The 22,344-nt window shown below is 54.2% G+C and overlaps 1 protein-coding gene across 1 annotated transcript in view; it reads left to right on the forward strand.

The window, feature by feature from the left end:
• The window catches only part of Cfap77 (cilia and flagella associated protein 77), a 120,792-nt gene extending 106,752 nt beyond the window's left edge, over positions 1 to 14,040 (forward strand). Inside the window, exon 6 of the mRNA XM_070006636.1 lies at positions 13,384 to 14,040. Within this exon, the coding sequence (XP_069862737.1) occupies positions 13,384 to 13,506 (123 nt within the window). The 3' untranslated portion in view covers positions 13,507 to 14,040. The remainder of the gene's footprint in view (positions 1 to 13,383) is intronic.
• Positions 14,041 to 22,344: the final 8,304 nt, after the last annotated feature.

Raw genomic sequence — 22,344 nt, forward strand, 5'->3', positions numbered from 1 at the left:
CTTTGTGGATGGGGTGAGGCTCATATACAAATGTATGGACTTCTCTGAGATCTCATGGGCTCCAATTAATATTTACCATGGTGCACACAAAGCCCAACAGCTCCCAGCACCGGGGCCTCCCCGTAGCAGCTCTGTGTGCCAGTGGCAGGGAGGCCCACCGGGGCTTAGCCTGCCATTTACACGACTGGGAGCTTTTGTTTTATGTTTTTTCTTATTCCAGGATGGGGTTTTGAATTCAAGGTCTGGATGGTGTTTCTGAGCCTTTTCACTCAAGGCTGGCATGAATCTCACAGTTCTGCTTCCAACCTTTTGGTAGTTGCTTGGAGATAAGACTTTCCTGCCTGAGCAGGCCTTGAACAATCCTAGATGTCAGCCTCCTAAGTAGCTAAAATTGCAGGTGTGAGCCCCAGGCGCCTGGCTTAGCGGTGCCTTCCTAATGGGACGATAGGATTCATGATCAGGGGTGCTCAGTACCATTAGCTCTGCTGGGCCCAGATCCCTGGGCTTCCCCTCCACGGACACCCTTCTGCAGTGCCTCCATCAATACACGGGTTCCTCTTAGTCCCTTAGCTCTCACTTGAGCTTAAAGAGAAGAAAAGTCATGCTTTTCAGCCAGACACAGTAGCTCACACCTATAGTCCCAGCTACCCAGGAGGCTGAGATCTGAGGATTGTCATTTGAAGCCAGCCCAGGTAGGAAAGCCCATGAGAATAACCACTAAAAACCCCCAAAATGGAGCTGTGATTCAAGGGGTAGAGCACTAGCCTTGAGCAAAAAATTCTCAGGGACTGCACCCAAGCCCCGAGTCCAAGCCCCAGTAACCCCTCCCCTCCCCCCCCACACACCCCAAGTCACGTTTCTAAGTTGGACAGTCAGGCTATGGCAAAGGTTCGGGGCACCCCGCTGAGCCCTTCCAACTGGACCCCGCTCCTGGGAGAATAGAACCAGGCACACTGCTGTCATCTGGGCTTGGAAGATGGGGACACACACTCCCTCGCTTGCAGTCAGCTTGTCACCCAGTTTGTTGACACCACCATTGAAAACAGGCCTCTCTGCGGTGGTGAAGGCTGTGCCTTTGAAAGGTGGAACATCTGGAACCCAGAGGCGTCCCCAGGCCTCTGTCCCGTCACTCGGTGAGGGCCAGGGGTGCAGCCGGGCGAGGCGGTCCGAAGCGCCCCTCACCTGGCCCTCCGGTGTACCGCCTCCAATTAAATCAAAACGGTTTGTTTTTAATGGTCTTTTACACTGACAAGTGGGCGATCATTCTGGACCCACTAGCTGTCAGGGAGCCGAGGCAAATCCTCCGTTGATAATGCCCAACGCTTCCAATTAGGAGCTGGGGCCGCTCCTGGCGCGCTAACGATTCCCCAGCCGCGCCCCGGGTCCCTTTGGCACTGGCTGTTTCTTCTGCCTCCTCCACCGCAAATTACTGACACAAAACGGAAGGCCCCGCGTCTCCTCCGCCACGCCAGGCCCGGGCCCTGTTGGGTTTAATGAGCCGATGGAAGTTTCGCAGCTCCAGCGTTAAATTCTTTTCTTGTTTGACAGCTGCTCGGCTAAGGCAAGTGTTGACCTTATAAAAGATTTAGTGTTTCTCATTATTTTCTGTCAAGCTTCACAAGTGATGGCTGGGCGGTGATCATTTACATCCTGGGGTGGGTGGGTGGGTGCCAGCATGTGTGTGTGTGTGTGTGTGTGTGTGTGTATGAGAGAGAGAGAGAGAGAGAGAGAGACGCACAGGGTGCAGGGTAGAGATGGGGCCAGGAGGGGCCTTACTCCCTCTGGGTCATATCCAGTCTCCTTACACAGCAGCTTCTTCCAGAATGTCATTTGTCTTGGGCTGAGATGTCTCAAAGATGCCAGGCCACGATGATGAATGTTTTGTGGGGTTTTGTTGCATCGAGCTGGAGGTGCTGAGAAAGGGCAGAGCCACCGGAGCCCTTTGGGACCAAAGCTGGGAGAAAGGCCCCTCCATGCCAGGCTGGGGGCCCAGGATGGCTTCGGGGTCACACATAAGATCTCCATTCACAGGGGATCCTCTGTCCTTACACACAACAGGCCCCAGGTCAGTGTGTCTGGCCAGCTGCCTGCCCAAACTGTGTACAAAAAAAGGAAGGCTCTTGAAAGCAGAACCATTGCCAGGCACTGATAGTCACACCTGTAGTCCCAGCTACCCAGGAGGCTGAGGTGTGAAGATCGTGGTTCGAAGCCAGCTGGGGCAGAAAGATATGTGCGACTTGTATCACCCATTAGCCAGCCAAACACCATTAAGTGGAGATGTGGCTCAACTGGTAGAGCACCAGCCTTGAGGGAAAACGCCAAGCAAGAATGTAAAGCTGTGGGTTCAAGCCCCAGTATGAGCACTAAATTTTAAAAAATATAATAATAAGCCGTCTTAAAGGAAATGACTGGCACCAAGTATTCTCTCTTGAGATGATTACAGGAGCGTCTGTTTGTCCCGGTTCTGTTCCAACACCCATGTGAAACTGGAGCAGATGTATAACAAGGCCCAGGGGAGTCTGCGTGGAAGGCTTCTCGGGCCACCGCTGCCCTCCTTGCATCTTGTAGTTTCTGTGATCTCCTCTCTCCCCTCTCGCCTGCCATCAGATGCAGGCGGCCTGAAGAAGGGGCAGTCTGTCCTCATGGACACACATGGAGACACAGTTTTGATCTCTTAGAGGGACAGTATAAATGAATTATTATGTGGTCTTTACTATTTATTTCTTAGTATGCTGCATTAAAATGAGATTTATCCAGGCACCGGTGGCTCATGGCCATAATCCTGGCTACTCAGGAGGCTGACATCTGAGGATTGGGGTTCAAAGCCAGCAGCCCGGGCAGACAAGCCTGGAAAACTCTGACCTCTAATTAATTAGCAAAATAGGAAGTGGCTCAAGTAGTAGAGCACCAGCCTTGCATGGAGAAAGTGGAGTAAGAGCTTAAGGCCCTGAGTTCAGGCCCCAGAATTGGTATGTGTGTACGTGTGCACACATACAAACACACACACACAAGATACAGGCAATGCTTTGATATTTAGGAGGATTGCAATTAGAAGGCATGAGATTTTTTAAGTATGAGATTTATATATAAAAGGAAGTAAAGTATGAATTACCAAAGAAAAACATATAATTCAGACTCCACCAAAATTAAAAACTTTGTGTTCCAAAGAATATTGTCAGCTGGGCACTGGTGGCTCACGTCTGTAACCCTAGCTACTCAGGAAGCTGAGATCTGAGGATCATGGTTCAAAGCCAACCCCGGGCAGGAATGAGACTCTTATGTCCAATAAACCACTAGAAAACCAGAAGTGGCACCGTGGCTCAAGCAGTAGAGTGCTTGCCTTGAGCTGAAAAGCGCCCAAGCCCAGAGTTCAAGCCCCATGACCAACAACAACATCAAAAAAAAAAAAAAAAGGACTGGGAAGGTGGCTTAGTGGTAGAGTGTTTGCCTAACATGCAGGAAACCCTGGGTTCAATTCCTCAGTACCACATACACAGAAAAAGCCAGAAGTGGTGCTGTGGCTCAAGTGGTAGAGTGCTAGCCTTGAGCAAAAGCAGCTCAGGCTCTGAGTTCAAGTGCTAGAACTGTTAAAAAAATATTATTGAAACAGTAAGAAGCAGACTTACAGAGAGGAAGGAAATGTCTGCAGTTTCTGTGTTGGTAGTGGGACCCATACAAATGGATATTCAATAAATATTCTTACAATTCAGAACGAGAGGGTAAATATCCCAGTTTCCAAGTGGGTAAGTTATCTTAACAGACATCACTCCAAAGATAACATACATGTTGCACTAAGCACTTGAAAGGTGTTCTGCCCTACTAGCCATGAGGGAAATGCAAATCAAAGCCTCAGCCACGCACTGGTGGCTCACACCTGTAATCCTAGTTACACCGGAGGCTGAGATCTGTACACCGGAGGCTGAGATCTGAGGATCGCAGCCTGAAGTCAGCCCAGGCAAGAAGTCCAAGAGACTCTTACCTCTCCATAACTACCAAAACAAAAACCAGAAGTAGCACTTGGCTCAATGGTAAAGCACTAACCTTGAGCAAAAGAAGCTCAGGGATAGAACCCAAGCCCTGAGTTCAAGCCCTAGAACTTGTGGGAGTAAAATGAAGGAGGGGTAACAAGTTTGACAAGAAATGTACCACTACAATGTTACTGTAACCCCTTTGTATATCACCTTGACAATAAAATCAAATTAAAAAACAGTGAGGGTTGGGAAGGTGGCTCAGTGGTAAAGTGCTTGCCTAGCATGCGTGAAGCCCTGGGTTCAATTCCTCAGTACCACAGACACAGAAAAAGCTGGAAGTGGTGCTGTGGCTCAAGTGGTAGAGAGCTAGCCTTGAGCAAAAGAAGCGCACAGACAGTGTCCAGACCCTGAGTGCAAGCCGCAGGACTGACACACACACACACACAGGCACGCACGCAGGACTGACACACACACACACACACACTCAGTGAGATACCAATTTAAACCTACCAGGGTATCTAAAATTAAAAAGATAATCACAAGTGCTGCAAGGATGTAGAGAAACAGGATCACCCAGGCAGTAAAAAAAAATAAAATAAAAATAGACACAAGCACTTTTAAAAATACTTTGGCAGTTCTTATTTCTAAACAGAGTCTCCTATGTTCTAGAAATTCCATGAATAGATACATACTCAAGAGAAATGAACCTGGTACCCATAATCCTAGCTACCCAAGAGGATGAAATCCAGAGAATGCAGTTCGAGGCCAGCTCAAGAACAGTGATTCATGAAATACTAGCTCAGAAATGACTAGCAAAAATTAAAGATGAAAGTGTGGTTTCCACACTGGACCACAGCTGCAGTGAGGCCCTGGATTTTACACTTCAGTACAGCCAAAAAGAAAAAAAAAGACAGCAAATGTATACCCACACGATGATATATACACAAATGTTGCTAGCAGAAAAACAAAGCTGACAACAACTCTAGCATCTATCTAGCATCTACCTACTGAGTGAGCCACAGCTGCATGACCCTGTGTGTACAAAAGACAGGTCACGGGGCTGAGAAAGTGGCTCAGTGGTAGAGCACTTGCCTTGCATGTCTGGGGCCCTGGGTTCGATTCCTCAGCACCACATAAGCAGAAAGAAAAAAGCCAGAAGTGGCGCTGTGGCTCAAGTGGTAGAGTGCTAGCCTTGAGATGAAGAGCTGAGGGACAGCACCCAGGCCCAGAGTTCAGGCCCACGACTGGACCCAAAAACAAAACAAAAAAAGACAGGTCACTTGAGGAAAAAGAAATCGCCCCCTGAGCGGGAAGAGCGCCGCGAGCCGGCCTCGGGCAGGGGCTCAGATGACGGGTGGGTGTGCCCTCCACTCCACATCCATTCTGCCACTCGTTTGCATGGTAAGCCTCAGCTCAGACACAGATAGCCTGACCTGGAGGCGTGCCGCACGTGCAGACACACACACCCGCACCTAGCCCCCCTATTGGGACTGGTGTCCCCCAGTATTTATCCACCAGCAGCTTTGTAGCACACCGTGGAGCCTTGGGATGGTCTGGAGGCGTGGCCTGCCTGCTAGGCATAGCAAATTGATTCTCATTTCCAAAAAGAACAAAGGAGCCAGACGAGCTGGTGGCTCACGCCTGTAATCGTAATTACTCAGGAAGCTGAGATCTGAGGATTGAGATTCACAGCCAACTCAGACAGAAAGTCCATAAGACTCTTTTTTGTTGGTCATGGGGCTTGAACTCTGGGCCTGGGCGCTGTCCCACAGCTCATCAGCTCAAGGCGAGCGCTCTATCACTTGAGCCACAGCGCCACTTCCAGTTTTCTGGTGTTAATTGGAGATAAGAGTCTCACAGACTTGGGCTGGGAAGATGGCTCAGTGGTAGAGTGCTTGCCTTGCATGCATGAGGCCCTGGGTTCGATTCCTCAGCACCACATAAGCAAAAAGAAAAAAAAAGCCAGAAGTGGTGCTGTGGCTCAAGTGGTAGAGCACCAATCTTAAGTGAAAAAAACAAGCGAAGGTGTGTAGACCTGAGTTCAAGTTCTGATACCAACATGCATGCACCCCCCCCCACACACACACACACGCACATCCTTGTTTCCTGTGCCCAGTCAACCAGTGAACACAGACCTGGCTTCCTCTTCTGGTTTCTCTGCTGTGCCACCTAGGCTGGTGTCTTAACCTCTCTGAACTTCAGTACTCCTCTTGGTCCCTCACCAATCTGTGCTTAGGGACTGGTGTTCCCCTCCACTCCCCTGGCCCAGCCTGTTGGTCAAGGTGGGACCGAGCACCATTTTAATAGCCAGCCTTAAGATATGGCCCACGGGGGGGGAGAGGGGAACAAACACACAGTTTGTGCAGTGTGGGTTTGAGCGTACATTACAGTCACAGCGTGTGTGCAGTGAGGGTCAGGCTCCAAGTCCCGTGTGCCATCTATTTTCGGACCTCGGAGAAATTAGAGGCAGTAGCAGAATAGCAATTTCGGGGACCAGATGTCTGGGGAGAGATTGTTACCCTCATTAATTACTTAAAGTACAACCTGCTACATGAGAGCGGGGAATCCAGCCTGCCCTCCCACCAGGCCGCGCCGCGTTTGTGTTCACCTGGGGCCTCTGACCTCCAGCTGCCCTGAACTTGACAGAAATTACCGACCTGGGGCTGATCTGTAATTTTCAAGTGTCTCTCATTAGAGGAGACAGCCCCCTCCATCTTCTACAGAAAACCTCTCCCAGGCTCCAAGCACTTGTCACTTTAAAAAAAAAAAAACTACACTCAAATCTCTGGGGCTGTCATTTTTTTTCTCTCCTAAGCTTTTTGGCAGGTTCTTCTTCTGTTTTCCTTTCCTCCTCTTTTCTTTTTTTAAATCTGGCTGCTTTGCCGGCAAGCCTCCCCTTTGTCTTCTCCGTCCCCAGACCTTGTGGGCCAGAGGCCACAGAAAGGCTGCTGACTTTGCCTTGGCATGGCATTTGCCTGGTGTTTGTGTGTTTGGTGTACTTGGGTGTTGAACTCAGCCCCTTGCATACTAAGCAGGTGCTCTACCACTTGAACCATACATTTATGCATCCTCTTTTTGTTGTTGTTGGTTGTGGGCCTGAACTCTGGGCCTGGGCGCTGTCCCTCAGCATTTCAGCTCAAGGCTACCACTCCACCACTTGAGCCACAGCACCACTTGCTGCTTTTTCTGCTTATGTGGTGCTGAGGAATCAAACCCAGGGCCTCATGCGTGTGAGATATGAGCACTGTACCACTGAGCCACCTTCCCAGACCCTGTGCATTCTCTTTTTGCCCTGGGTTAGCTGGAATAGTGATCCTCCTATCTCTGCCTCTAAACTAGCTGGGATTACAGGCACGTGTCACTGTGTCCAGCTCCTTTTCCTAGCCATTATGTACACACACACACACACACACACACACACACACACACACACACACACACACACACACACACACACACTTCATACTCAGATCCTTCCATGTGTCTCTAACAGGAACGTCCAAGCAGCTGGCCAGCCTGGTCTTGGAGATCAGGCTCCAGGACAAACCCACTCCCTTCCCTGTGAGCAGTCCACGGCTCTGGCTGTAGCCAAGGCCTCTAGCCGAAGGAATAGAAAGCAAACGAAAGAGAAGAAAAGCAAACTGTCTCCGGTGTGGGCCATCCCGCCGGCTGCAGGCGTTCCCTGCATGACCACGGCCTGTGCTCGCTCCAGTGTGAGCCTCGCACTGCCACAGTCCACGCCTCACCCGCCACGGGGGAGTTCACCCGCCACGGGGGAGTTCACCCGCCACGGGGGAGTTCACCCGCCACGGGGGAGTTCACCCGCCACGGGGGAGTGTGCCTCAGCCACCGTCACAACCATAGGGCGTCCACCTTCACCAACCGCAGCACCGGCTGGCAGACTCGGACCCCAAACTCCAGAAAGTGAAGTCTTGCAGCAAAGAGACCCAGTGCTAAGCCTGGTGTCACTCAGGCAACAGAACAACTGCGTACCAAATAGGAAGCTCTGACCAACGCCCAGCACAAAAAAAAACAGATGGAGAGGCTCCCGGGTAAGCAGAGAGCTTCAAGGAGACAGTGAAGTTAGGGGACATGATAAATGTCTGAGGAAGAGCGAAGGATTGTAAACGATGAAGACCCGGCTCACTGGAAATGCACTCGAAAGCCTGGAATCCTTGACGTCTGGAGGCTGAGAGCTGAAAAATCTCAGTTCAAAGCCAGCCCAAGCGAGAAAGTCTGTGAGACTCTTTTCTCAATTAGCCAGCCAAATGCCAGAAATGGTGCTGTGGCTTACATGGTAGAGCACCAGCCTTGATCTTGAATACACAAGGCCCTAGTTCAAGCCCCAGTACCAGCACACAAACAAACCAAAAATCATAAAAGAAGGAAGGAAGGAAGGAAGAGAGGGAGAGAAGAAGGAAGGAAGGAAGAAGGAAGGAGGGAGGGAGGAAGGAAGGAAGGAGGGAAAGGTGAAGGAGGATGGCAGGCAGGCAGGCACTGATACTCTCCAGTGTGTCTGCACGTGGAGTCCCAGGCTGCGGCTCTAGGGCAAAGTGGAGACCAGTGGAGCACAGAGCACAGAGCACGGTGCTTTGAGCACAGGGCCGGCTGTTGGCCTCAGCTCAGCCCAGACTCACCAGGGCTCTGGTCCACCTTTGGGCCAAGTCTCTCCGGAGATCTGGTGCCGCTCGCCGCCCAGCCTGGCCTTGCTGTTCCCCCGCCACACTGGCTTGCTTTCCTTCCTCTGATTTGCCCGGATTCCTCCCAATCCCTGGGACATGTTTTCCTCTTCCTTTCCTCCAAGCAAGTTCTCCCATGCTCCTTAGAGAACCTGCCTGCTCTCCATAAAAACAGATTGCTCCAGTCCATGATTCCATGATCTGTGTGTGTGTGTGTGGACGCACGTGCGTGCATGCACATGTGCACACATACATGTTGGTACCGGAACTTGAACTCACAGCCTCATGCTCTTACTTAATTTTTTCATTCAAGGCTGGTGTTCTACCACTTGCACTATATCCCCACTTCTGGCTTTTTGTTTGTTAATTGGAGGTAAAAAGTCTCATGGACTTTCCTGCCCAGGCTGGCTTTGAACCAGGATCATCAGATCTCAGCCTCTTGAGTGCTAAGATTACAGGCATGAACTACCAGCACCTGTCTGTCCACAGTCGTAATACAGTGGCTCTGACACAATTAACATCCACCCGTTGTGTGTTTCCTGTGTATAGTCCCTGCTGCGCGTGGCCAGAGGCCAGGGCCTCTCCCGTGTCTCCGGAGCATGGCCCTTTTGTGTGCAGTGCTATTTCAACCTGGGCCGTGCTCCCCAGCTTCAAGCTGGACTGGAGCCTTCACCGGCCTGCCCAGCCCCGGGCTGCATGCTGGCCGTTTACCTCCATCGACCTTCGAGCGGCTCGGAGCTCCGCTCGGCAGAGCTGTCTCCTGCCAAAGCTCCATGCGGCTTCCTAGCTCCAGGCAGAGACAGACTGCAGATGGCTTAATTTAGAAGCATCTCGGAAGGAATTCCTTCTCCGTAGCTCTTCATCCTTGGACTCCGGGGCGCTGCAGGTCGTGATCATGCCGGGCTCCTCACGTGTGGCTCCACAGAGTGCGTGCAGGTGGGAGGGTGGACAGGAGCCACGGCTAGCTGCCTGCGGCGTCCCCTTGACCTGTGAGCCAGCCAGCCAGCCAGTCAGCTTCATGCTGACTCGAGTCCCATGGGCCTCGATTCCAATGCCCTCGCTTTGACCAGTGCGATTGGGGCTATGGCTGAGCCCCAGAGTCTCTGTTTTCCCGCCTGAAGAATGGAGACAGCCAGCCCGGCACTGGTGGCTCATGCCTGTAATCCTAGCTACTCAAGCACATGAGATCTGAGGATCGTGGTTTGAAGCCAGCCCAGACAGAAAAACCCATGCAACTCTTATCTCAAATTGACTAGCAGAAAAGCTGGAAGTGGAGCTGTGGCTCAAGTGGTAGAGTACCACCCTTGAGCAAAACAGCTCAGGGGCAGTGCCCAGGCCCTGAGTGCAAGCCCCTGTACCAGCCGCTGCCACCAAGGAAAGGAAGAATGGAGGCAGAGGTGCAGCGATGATTGTCTTTTTCCAGTTCTTCTGGGGTACGTGAGCACACCATGGCTGACACCCACAGGGTCTGGTGCCGCTCTGCTGTGGACGAGGAGGGGTGGAGGGAGCAGGCCAGGGCTGCGTGGCCGCCGGTCTTGCAGAGGGGCCCCGTTGCTGCCCTCTGAGGACCAGAAGGGCCCTCCCCGGTGCTCCTGCCCTGGGTCTGGGATTCACGGGTCCGTGGGTGCAGGCAGCCCCAGCTCCCTGCCCTTTCTGTAGTCCACTCGTGTTGGCTTCCAGGGGAGCCAGTGGCGCCGGGCCCTTTGGTGTCTAGCTCCTGACTGGGAGCCAGGCCAAGCCCAGGAGGCGTGTCCCCCCCCTCCACCCCCCATTCTGACTCTGTTTCCCTTCCAAGACCTCAGATCCCAAACCTTCCAGGTCCATTCAAGCCCCAGCTGGACCAGGACACCTCCCCTGACACCTGATGCCACGAGAGCGCTGTCCCTTCCACTCCTCATGCGTGTCCTGGCCTGTCCCACCGAGGTCAAGCACTCCTCAGAATCCCCCCATGTCTGACCCCCAGCAGTGAGAGCTGAGCCCACCCAGAAGCCAGCCGGTGCCGTGGTGCGTCGGGAACAGAGCGGGCACTCCCGTCCCCACCTGTACACATACAAGCTTTATAATGCCTGCGCTAGCTGGGCGGGCAGGTGGACTTCGGTACTCTGTGATGTCATTGAGTAAATCAAGATTGTGGGCCATTTTCAGAGAGCCACACCTCCCTTTCAGCTTTCTGTTGATTACTTGGAGATCAGAGACTCTCAGACTTGTCTTCCCCGGCTGGCTTCCAATCTCAGCCTGCAGTTCTCAGCCTCCGTAGTAGCAAAAGGATTAAACAAACAAACAAACAAACATGGGATTGCAGGAGTGGCTCAGTTGCTAGAGTGCTAGCAAATGAGCCAGAATATTAGGTATCAAGTTCGAGTGTCAGTTTCATACCTAAACAAAAAGAAAAAACACCCAAGTATTCTTTTTTTTCTCTTAACTTTTTTTTTAATTGTGAAAATACTGTACAGAAGGGTTACAATTACATGGGCAAGATAATGAGTACATTTCTTTTTTTTGGGGGGGGGGGTCCAGTCGTGGGGCCTGAACACTGTCCCTCAGCTCTTCAGCTCAAGGCTAGCACTCTCCCACTTGAGCCACAGCGCCACTTCTGGCTTTTTTGTTTTTGCTTATGTGTTGCTGAGGAATTGAACCCAGGGCCTCAGGCATGCAAGGCAAGCGCTCTACCACTGAGCCACCTTCCTAGCCCCATGAGTACATTTCTTATCAAGCATTGTAGCCTCCTCCTTTGTTTCCCCTTCCCATCCCTTCCCATCCTCTCCCCACCTCCCCACCCAATCCTCCTCCCCCCCCACCAAAGTTGTAAAGTTCGTTTTTGACAAAATGACTTGTACATCTCATTGTTGCAATGGATCCACCTGTATCTCTATTTAAACGATTTGTTTTTTCCCTTCCCCTCCACATCAAATACAGTGAAAGCAGGGGTTATACCGAGGCGGAGTTAACTTTTTTTATACATATTTTCATTGTGAAGATACTATACAGAGAGGTTCTTTCTTCCTTTCTCTCTCTCTCTCTCTCTCTCTCTCTCTCTTACTCTCTCTTTCTCTCCTTCCTTCCTTTCCTTCCTTTCTTTCTTTCCTTCCATCTTTCCTTCTTTGCTGTTGTTGGTCATGGGGCTTGAACTCTGGGCCTGAGTGCTGTCCCTGAGCTCTTAAGCTCAAGGCTAGTGCTCAACCCCATTGAGCCACAGCGCCACTTCTGGTTTTCTGGTGGTTAATTGCAGATGAGAGTCTCACAGACTTTCTTCTGTGAGCTGGTTTAGAGCCTCCATCCTCAGATCTCAGCCTCCTGAGTAGTTAGGATGACAGGCAGGAGCCACCAGTGCCTGGCTTGTTGTCTTTGTTTTGAAACGGGGGGTTGATCTAAGAACAAGCCCATGATCTAAGGAAGATACGCCACCCTGGGTGCAGAGGGGTGTTAAGAGACTGTGTGGAGGCTCTACCCTGGCAGACGTGAGCTTTCTGCATGACAAGAGCCCCAGGGTGAGACAGATGCACACACAGAACCCCTGAACCCAAGGCCTGCCGGCTTCACCCAGAAGCCCCTGCACAGGCCTCTCCTCCCAGCCTGGCTCCCAGGGGCTCCTGCTGTTTGCCCTCCCTGCGCGGGGCTGCGCAGCCGTAGCCACGGCCGCCCGGGATTATGAGTTCCACCTCCGTGCCCAGGCCTGAGGCAGAGCTGAGGTAGACGTGAACGAATGAGTGAGAGAATGAAGGGATGGGTGAACAAGGTGGTGGGTAAATGGAGTGAGCAGCGAGCCTGCGCCCTGTCTTCCCTGTGCCCGCCCCGCTTTCCCGTGGACAGTGGGGAGGTACGGTGGGCACTGCGCATCTTGATTTGCAGGGAGGCCACAGGCCCCGTGGACCGGGGGAGACGCGAAGTCTTCTAACCCACGCCAGCCTTCACGGTGGAGAGCAGGCTGAGGACTGATGGCAGGAAAATCTCACCCTTTTTTTTCTGCAGGGTTGGGCTCAAACCCGGGTCCTTGCATGCTCTAGGCGTGCTCTGCCGCTGGGCCACCCAGCCACACGTGCACACGTGGCTGACCGTGGAGTCTTCACTACTGGGATGCCACACTTGACTCTGTCTCCCTTGCATGGTTTTAGTTGGATTGGTTTTATTTTCCAGCAAGGCAAGGTGAGACTCCTTAAGCTCTGTTTCTGGTGCCTTTGAGGGGCACCCCTGACCCTCAGGCTGCCAAGAGCCCCCTGGGGTAGAGCTTGATTGAGGGGGCGGGGGGTCGTGGGGGAGGCCAGTCCTAGGGCTTGAACTCAGGGCCTTGGCGCTGCCCTTTAGCTTTTGAGCTCAAGGCTGGCACTCCGCCCCTGGAGCCACACTACATCTGGTGTTCTGGTGTTGAATTGAAGATAAGAGCCTCATGGACTTTCCTACCTGGGTTAGCTTTGAACCACGATCCTCTGGTCTCAACCTCCAGAGTAGAGAGGATTACAGGTGTGAGCCACTGGTGTCCGGCTCTTTCGAGTTTTAGTTGTAGAGAATCAGCAGGCGTGGGTGACACCGGCTACTGAGTTCTACACAATGACCCTAGCTCACTGTCCGGCGACATGGATTACACGAATGTCTGCCCCAGCCACAAACCAGGCAGGACCTCACGGTGCTCCGTCTAACATCTCCCCGCTTACGGCTCCCTCTTTAGCATGGAGGCAGGGGTGGGGCGAGGAGGGAGAAGCACCTCACCCTCCTGTCTTCCTCCCCTCTGTGCGTAGGCCGTCTCCCAGCTGGACACGTTCCCCACGGAGGCCGATCGCCAGCGAGCCTTCAGAGCGCACCGTGAGGAGCGGGCCGTGCGCCAGGGGACGCTGCGCATGGGCAACTACACCCACCCCTAGAACCGCCGCTCCACTCCCTCTTCTCGCCCCTGCCATCTTGATGCAGGGCCTGCTGGACCTCCGATTCAAGTCCTAGAGATGAATTATTTTGGGAAAGACTTCCCCTTCCGTGAGTGGCCACCCCCTTCCCCCCCCCAGGGGGACCCCTTCCCTGGCCGGCTCACCCTGCCCCTCTTTGCCAGCTCCCAGAGTTTGTGTTTGGAGAAATCCAAATTACAAGGTGGTGTTCAAAAACCCAAGCCATGGGTCGAGTCCACAGCTCTGCCAGTTTGGTGTTCACAAGGATGGCGGTGCCATGCTTGGAGTTTCCTCACTTCAGCTCACTGCTCTCCTGGGATGTCTGGGGTCTCATCCGGGCAAAATGGTCTCTGGGACCCCTGGCAGCAGGAGAGCCAGAGGTTCATTCCCCAGGCCAGTCCTGCCCCCTGGGGCTGGGGTCCTGTCAATCAGGGTGGATTTCCACAGGGGTGGACTGGGGTGCAGCCCTCTTCCCCGCCCCCCCCCCCCAGGTCACCTTTGTTGTCTTCCCCCACAGACAATATGCTGATCTATTTTAAAGTTAAAATTTGTCCTCTTCTTCCTGAGTCTTTATTTGGGAACTAGTAACCATGACTGAGTCACACACCGACGCCGGCGCATGAGGAAGGGTGCCTGGCCAGAGGCCTGGGGTTCTCAGTGCCTTTTTCCTTTGTCTTTTGGTGCTGGGTCCAGAATTTGAACTCAGGTCCTTGAGCTTACTACTCAGGCACTGTACCACTTGAGCTATGCTTCTAGTCCTTTTGACTTTGCTTTTTTTTTTTTTTTTTTTTTTTGGTTGGTCATGGGGTCTGAACTCTGGGCCTGGGCTCTGTCCCTCAGCTCTTCAGCTCAAGGCTAGCGCTCTACCACTTGAGCCACAGCACCACTTCTGGCTTTTTTCTTTTTGCTTATGTGGTGCTGAGGAATCAAACCCAGGGCCTCAGGCATGCAAGGCAAGCGCTGTACTACTGAGCCACCTTCCCAGCCCGACTTAGATTATTTTTAAGATAGGGTCTCACTTTTTTTTTTTTTTTTGTCTGAGCTGGCCTTGAATCATAGTCCTGATCTCAGCCTCCTGAATAGCTAGGATGATAAACACACACTGCCATACATAGCTGTTGGTTGAGATAGGGTCTCTTGAACTTTTTGCCCACGCTCATCTCCAACTTCAGTCCTGATCTCTGCCTCCTGAGTAGCTGAGGTTAGCACTTGGGAGGCTTAGGCAGAAGGACCACAAGTACAAGGCCGGCCAGCCTGGACTACACAGCATGTCAAAAAGCTTGTCTAAGCAGGGTATTCCTGGCTGGAATCCTCGCCAGCCAGAGCGGGAAAATCTGCAAGACTCCATCTCAAAAAAGCAGGAAAAGGCAGGAGAGAGTTGTGGCTCACATGGTAGAGAGCCAGCTCAGGAAACAAGCAGGCCCAGCACATGTGAGGCCCTGAGTCAAACCCCAGTGCCAGCAAAAGCAAAAGACACAAAGCCAAACTGTCTCAAGCCCGAGCCGACCAGGCCCCCCTGGCCTTCCACCGTGAGACCCGGCCTCCGGGGCCTGCGAACCGCAGCGGCTCCCTCACTCCTGCCGGCCTGGCCTCACCCCTCCCTGGCGTCCATCACACCTTACGAAAAACCCAGGTCCTGCAGAGGTGCCAGGCCCTTCTCCTGGGTCCCACCTGGCACCTCTGGCTCCTTCCCTGCCACCCCTGTGCTAGCTGTCTCTCCCCATGCTCCCCTGCCTGCAGAGACCTCCTCCAAGAGGCCATACCCACCTGCGCAGGTCTCCTGCTTCCTAGTCAGTGTACACACACACACACACACACACACACACACACACACACACACACACACACACACACACACACACACACACACACACCTGCTGCAGCCCAGCAGAAGCCAGTTCCTAACCACACCACCTGACCCCTTGCTCGTTCCTGGCTTGGCCAGGCCTCACTGGACCCCTGCCTGTCGCCCGTGGCCAGAGCTGCGGGGAGCAGCTCTGAACAGCCAGGCCCGGGGCAGGTGCAGGTGGAGGAGGCTGGCCACGGAGGCGGGCAGCATACCACGTGGCTGTGGTTTAAAGATGAAGCCCTTCAATGTGACCTCGGGAACATCCTGACCCCGCCAGGCCTCGCCCTGAGACAGGACCTGACATCCCAGGACACTTCCTCGGGCCGAGGTCAGCAAGGGACTGTGGAGAGGGGACATTGTGATTCCCTCCGCGCCCCACACTCTTTCTGTGTGCTAGGGCAGGGGCTGAACTCAGGACTGAGTGCTGTCCCCGAGCTTTTCCATTCAAGGCTTATGCGCTACCACACAGGCTGGTCCTCAGATCTCTCAGCCTCCTGAGTAGCTAGGATTACAGGCATGAGCCACTGCCACCCAGCTTGGTCCTGGCACTTTTAAGCTATAGATGAATAGGAAATCTTTTCTTTTTCTATTTTTTTTGGGGGGTCCGGTTGTGGGGTCTGAACTCTGGGCCTGGGCTGTCCCTCAGCTCTTCAGCTCAAGGCTAGCGCTCTACCACTTGAGCCACAGTGCTACTTCCAGCTTTTTTTCTTTTTGCTTATGTGGTGCTGAGGAATCGAACCCAGGGCCTCATGCATGCAAGGCAAGCGCTCTACCACTGAGCCACCTTCCCAGCCCCAGGAAATCTTATTACTAAAGCAAGAATCTAGAATCCTATGATTGACTAGGGGCAGGTGTTCAGAGGGGTAAATGCACTGGGAAGAGCCTGATGCTTTGAATCCAGGCCACCTCTGTGTGTGTGTGTGTGTGTGTGTGTGTGTGTGTGTGTGTGTGTGTGTGTGTGTGTGAAAGAGAGAGAGAGAGAGCGCACATCAGTTTGCGATACTAGGGCTTGAACTTAGGGTGCTATGCCTGCTTGGCCAGCATACTTCCACTTGTGCCACGCCTTCAGACCTGCCTTTTGCTGGTTATTTTGGAGTCTCATGGACTGTCCTCTCAGGGCTGGCTTGGAACGGCCATCCTCCTAAAGTGGCTAGGATTTACAGTCATGAATAACCAATACCTGCCCCAGGCCCCTTCTGTGCTCTGAAGTCCTCTTTGGCAAGACAGAAGTTTCCAGAAGGACCCAGAATTGGCTCTGTGCCCCAAAGGACAGGTGATTCCCCCCCCCTCCGTGGAAAGTCCATGACATCACGTGCATGCATCCATCCCATAACCGCCTTTCTGAGGGTCTGACCCAGAGGCAGAGGGGCTCCAGATATTAACCCTTCAATCACCCCATGCACCAGGGACTGTCACAGACGCCCGGGAACACCAGCCTGGACGGAGGTCCTCCAGGGTCCTCAGCCCTGGGTCCTCCTGCCCTGGCCCATGGCGTCTCTGCAGACACCCCCCCCCAGCTCCTTGTCCTACAGCGCCACCTGCTGGGGAGTTGGAGGCAGAGGTTCTGCCGCTGCTCAGACAGTCCCTCCCTCCGGGGCTTGCTTCTTCCTTACTCCGGGCTGGTCCCACCTCCTTGGGTATGCCTGTCACACTGGCCAAACCTCTGTCCTCACCTGAGCCTGGTGTGGGAGGAGGGGGGGGAGGGGAGTTATTGTGTATCCATGTCTGCTCATCTGACCCAGCATAGAGTACTCCAAGATTCCAGCCAGGGGGACTGGAAGCTCAGCTTACTAGCCTCCCTCCCTAGACAACCTCCACCCACTATGGAAAGACGACCACAGACCACTGGTATCTCCCGCGTGTCCCAGAACCTGACCCTACAAAGGTCTTCACAAAGTCCTCGTAATTATACTCCCATAATGCTCTGTGAGGAAGGTGTCATGGAGGCATGGAGGGTCAGCCTCCGGCCTGACAGTACCCCAGGAACCAGAGGCCGGTGAGCCACAGGACCAGCTGAGCTGGACCCTCCTCTGGGCTCCCTTCTGAGATGGAAGATTGGCAGTGCCGTTGCCATGAGCACTGGCAGGAGGCGGGAGCAGGGGAGGGGGCAAGGGTGTTGAGATGAGGCCTTTGGAAAAAGGACTCACAATTCTGGAAAGGGCCTGAGAAAATGTGGAAAGTCACCAGGGAAGAGAGCTTTGGAGAACCAGTCAGAAGCAAGGCAGGGACCAACACAGACCTCCTCCTGTTCTGAGCCCCCGGAATTCATCGGGGGCTGATCCACAGAGCCCAGGTGTCATGCACCCATCTGTACACTCATTCATTCATGCACCTGCCTCCTGCCTCCTGCCCTCCCTCCCTCCCTCCCTCCTCTCTCTTTGGTATAACCAGATTAATTCTCTTGGCCGGAAGAAAGGAAAGGAAGTTATAAAGTCTGACTGTGGCAAAGGATTCTCCACAGTGGAGAATCCACAGGAGTAGTAGTTAATGGTTGTGTCTGCTACTTGCCTTCCAGAAGCCTCTAGAAACCAGAAAGGGAAGCACTTCCCAGGAGGTTTCTGACCCTGGCCTTTTTTCTTTTTCTTTTTGCTGGTCCTGGGGCTCAAACTGGGCTTAGGCACAGTCCCTGAGCTCCTTTTTGCTCAAGGATAGCGCTCTGCACTTACTTCTGGGTTTTTCTAAGATTTAATTGGTGATAAGAGTCTCATGGATTTTCCTGCCAGGCTGGCTTCAAACCTCAACCCTCAGATCTCAGCCTCCTGAGTGGCTGGGATTGCAGGCATGAGCCACCAGTACCTGGCCTTTTAACTTTCATTTTTTAAAACACACTCTCCTGATGTAGGCCATGCAGGCTTAGTTTTGAGAGCCTCCGGTTCCAGGCTGTGAGTGCTGGGATTACAGGAATCCCACCCAGCCCTGGTTTGGATTTTGGAGTTGTCCATCCAGAACTTCAACTAGTGCTGGCTTAGAAGCAGCTAGACAGTGGCTCTCCCGCAGTGGAGCCCCTGCTGCGCTGCTGGGGTCCGGCCGGAAGCCAAGGCCGTCCTATCTTTTACCCAGGCGCCAAACTAAACTTCCTGTTTGCTGGGAAAACCCTTTCATGCTGAGCTCATCTTTAAGGAGGATGCCTCAGGCTGGCTTTTTATACAGGTTCTTAGAACTGAGTTCAAACACATTCTAAATTTGAATCTATAAATGGGAAATTGTCTGTGAATGTGATATATTTTTTTGGGGGGGATGGAACTTAGGGCCCAAGCACACAGGCAGGAGCTGCGGCTCCGCCCTCTGAGGCGGCTCAGATGATGGCACCACCGCGGTCCTCATTCCTCATTCCTAGACTCAGGCACAAGCATGGAGTGCCACGTGCCTTGCAGGATGGAGGGAGGGAAGGAGGGAGGGAGGGAGGGAGGGAGGGAGGGAGGGAGAATGTTGTGTTCCTGGTGTCCGGAGCTCCCATAGGGTTTTGGTTGTTGCTTTATGATTGGATGGGTGGTTGGTTTGGGGCTCAGCGCGGTACCATTTGAGTCATGCTCCCAGTCACTTGGCTCTAGTTTTCAGATAGTCTTTCGCTTCAGCCCAGGAGTCTCCTAACTCTGCCGGGAGGATTACATGCCTACCTTGTCACACCATGTCCAGTTTGTGCGTCGCCATGGGATCAAGCTAAAGGTTTCCTTAGCTGGCCTCCAACCTGGATCCTCCCTTAGAGTTTTGACCCAAACAAGCACAAGGAACATCCTGGGCTTGAGGCTTGTCTGGTGCATCTTTTGCCCAACCCACTTGTCTCCGGAGCAAAGAGATGTGGAGCTCCTGGCTCAGACCAAACAAACCAGACCAAAACAAACAGGAAAACAGCCTGGCTTTGGTTTGGGCAGAGAGGGAGGGAGCTGGCTTTGGGAGGCTGGCGGGCTGGAACACACTGGGGTTGAGACCAACCATGAACTCCAGCCCAGCTAATATGGTGGTCACTGGGGCATGGATTGCATAATTTCTCTTCTTTTGGATCAGAGTCAAGCCAAGCGTGAGGATTTCGCATAACTATGGGAAGAGAGGAACATAGTCCCCATCTTTGGACCGGGGGAGACAATGGGGGAAAAGAGAGTAATGCGCTTTGTTTTTAATGTAGTTTTCTCAGGGCTGTTGAGCCGGGCTGGTCTGAGACAGGCGAGAAATTTGAGAGGCAATAAAACGTTAGCAAGTAAGACAACATTTTACCGCCATCTTTTCAACCAAATGTTAAAAACTCATGATGGAGGAAAATGTCATTTATTTATTCATTCGTTCATTTATCTACTTATTGTGTAGCACTAGAGTTTGAACTGGGGGCCTCGGTGGTGTCCCTTAGCCTTTTCACTCAAAGCTGGTACTCTACCACCTGAGCCACACCTTCTCTTCTGGCTTTTTGCTGGTTACTTGCTGGTTACTTGGAGATAAGAATTTTGTGGGCTTTTCCCTACTGGGCTGGATTTGAACCCTGATCCTTAGATCTCAGCCTCCTGAGTAGGTAGGATGACAGTGCTCAGCAATATCATTCCAAAATAAAGTGTGTGTAACAACTAGCCAAGTCCTAGTCGTGGATTCTAGAGAGGTTTGTGAGTGTCCAGGTCGTTCTGGAGTCCTTATCCCTAACGACCACAGCCGAGCCACAAACCACCATCCATCCGCCCTGGAGCTGGAGTGTGGGTCTTACAGCTGTCCTCAGAAAGCCCTGGCCCTCTGTGTGTGGCTTTGCCCGCTGAGCCAGGTGAGCAAAAGCCAGCAGGAAGTCGTTTATCTCCAGCTCCAGCTCTGTGGCTGAGCAGGTCAGCTGGGCACAGGGTCTCCCAGCTCCACCCCTGACCCAAAGGTTCCGTCCAAGCCCCGAGGGTGAGGCAGGATTCCAACACCACAGCCAGGTTCACAGCCTCCACGCCCACCCCACCCCACCCCGCACTGCAAGGCTCTGATGTTGCTGACTTTGTACCAAAGTAAAAGCTAAGGTGGTAGTGAGAGAGGTGAGCTGCGCACGCAGAGTGCACACAGAGCCTTCTGACGTCTTGTCCCTCCATCTACGTGGGCGGCTCCTGTCTCTCCCATCACTGGTCTTATATGTGGTAGGGCTTTGAGTTCAAGAGAGGTTTAAATATTTCAAAGAGAGCTAGGCACCAGTGGCTGCAATCCTAGCTACTCAGGAGGCTGAGTGAACTGTGATGTGAAGATCACAGTTCAAAGCCATCCAGGGCAGGAAAGTCTGTGAGGTCCATCTCCAATAAGCCACCAAAATACCTAAGTGGTGCTGTGGCTCAAGTAGTAGAGCACTCGCCTTGAGCTGAAGAGCTGAGGGACAGCGCCCAGACCCTGAGTTCAAGACCAACAAATATATATATATATATATATATATATATACACATATATGCATATACACACATATATATGAAAGCTGTTGTCTAACTGGGGATGGCACACAGGCTAATAAATCTCAGCGATGAGCAAGACTATAGGACGAGGATGTTAGCAGTTCCTGTGCGCAACACAAAAAGGCTGGAGCAGGATCATGGGTCAAGTGGTAGAACACCTGCCTAGCAAGGAGACCTGAGTTCAAATCCCACTGTTGCCAAAAAGAAAACAAAAAGAGGAGGGGAGGGAGGGAGGGAGGGCAAGTAGGTTCTAGAATCTGAAGCATGAAATTCCCAGCGAAGGCGAAGGCGAGGATTGGGGATACAGGGCCCCTGGGAGAGGGGTCGGGGTGGGCGCTGGGCCTGGGCTGCCGGGTGCACCCCGTGGGGCTCAGCCGTCCTTCCCCCTGCAGGCCCCGAGGGGGGGAGCCCAAATAAGGAGAAAAACAACCCAACGCACTCGGTAGGTGAGGGCTAAGCCTGGAGTAATTGCCAAGCGGAAGAGACCGCAGCTTCACTGTGTCCCGACGGCCTGGGAACCGTGGGAAGCGGGGCTGCGGGAGGCCGGGGCTCCCCGTGGGCGCGGCCCTCCTCCCCGCACCCCGGCTCCGGCCGGGGCCGCCCGGGCCTCGCTCCGGACACCAGCCCCGGGCCTGCCCGCTCCCTGCGGGCCCGGGGGCCCGGGAGGGGCGCCGCCCCCCGCGGGGGCCTCGCGCGCTTCTGCAGATGGGGGCGCCGGGGAGGGAGGGGCCCTGCGGGGCCGCGGCCTCCCGCCCGGCTCGGCTCCGGGCCCCGCCCTCGCCTCCCCGACAGCTTGCAGCCGAGCCGGGCCGCCGTCCCCCGGGAGCGGCCGGGCCTCGCCCGCGGCGGGGCCGCCTCCAATCTGCCGGCGGGCGCCCGGGGAGCGCGGGGAGCCGGGCGGGAGGCCGCGGGAGGAACGAGCTTCGCGGGGCCGCGCCAGTCCCATCGCGGGGCTCGGGGGCAGCGGGCGCCTCGCGGCTCCGATCCGGGACGCCGGCGCGGACTCGGGCCCCGGCCGTTTTCCAGGGGCCCGGGCGCCCTCCGGGCGGACCCGGGGGAGAACAGCGCCTCGGCCCGCCGGGGTCCCGCGGCGCAGGCCCGCGCGCTCCGCTCCGCGGGTCTCGATCCCGGCGCGTTCCGGACCCGCCAGCGGCGCGGGTCGTGAGCCCGGCGGCGGGCGAGGGGCGCGCGCGACCCCTCCTAGGAAGCGGCCCCCTCCGGCGAGCCGCGCCCGCCGCGAGCCGACGTCGCGGGAGTCTGCAAACTCGTACGCGGTCCCGGTCCGAGTGAAAAGCGCCCCCGGGGGCCGCAGGCCCCGCCGCCTTCCGGACGGACTCCGGGCCTGGCCGCCCCGGGCCGGGGCCGCGGGGCCCTCGCAGGCCCGGGGAGAGGGCTGCACACTCCCACCCCGGAAACGTCTAGAACCCAGCGGAGACGCCCAGAAACACACCCGCGAACAGTCCCTCTCCGCGCGAAGAAAGGGACTTCTTGCACACACGCACGCACACTTCTTCCCCGCTCGTAAGAAAAACGCGGGGGAGGACAGGAGAAGGACGGGGTGCGGGAGCGCGGCGGGCG

Source organism: Dipodomys merriami, unplaced genomic scaffold, assembly GCF_024711535.1.
Source record: "Dipodomys merriami isolate MVZ:Mamm:240054 unplaced genomic scaffold, mDipMer1.0.p SCAF_11, whole genome shotgun sequence".
Taxonomy (NCBI): domain Eukaryota; kingdom Metazoa; phylum Chordata; class Mammalia; order Rodentia; family Heteromyidae; genus Dipodomys; species Dipodomys merriami.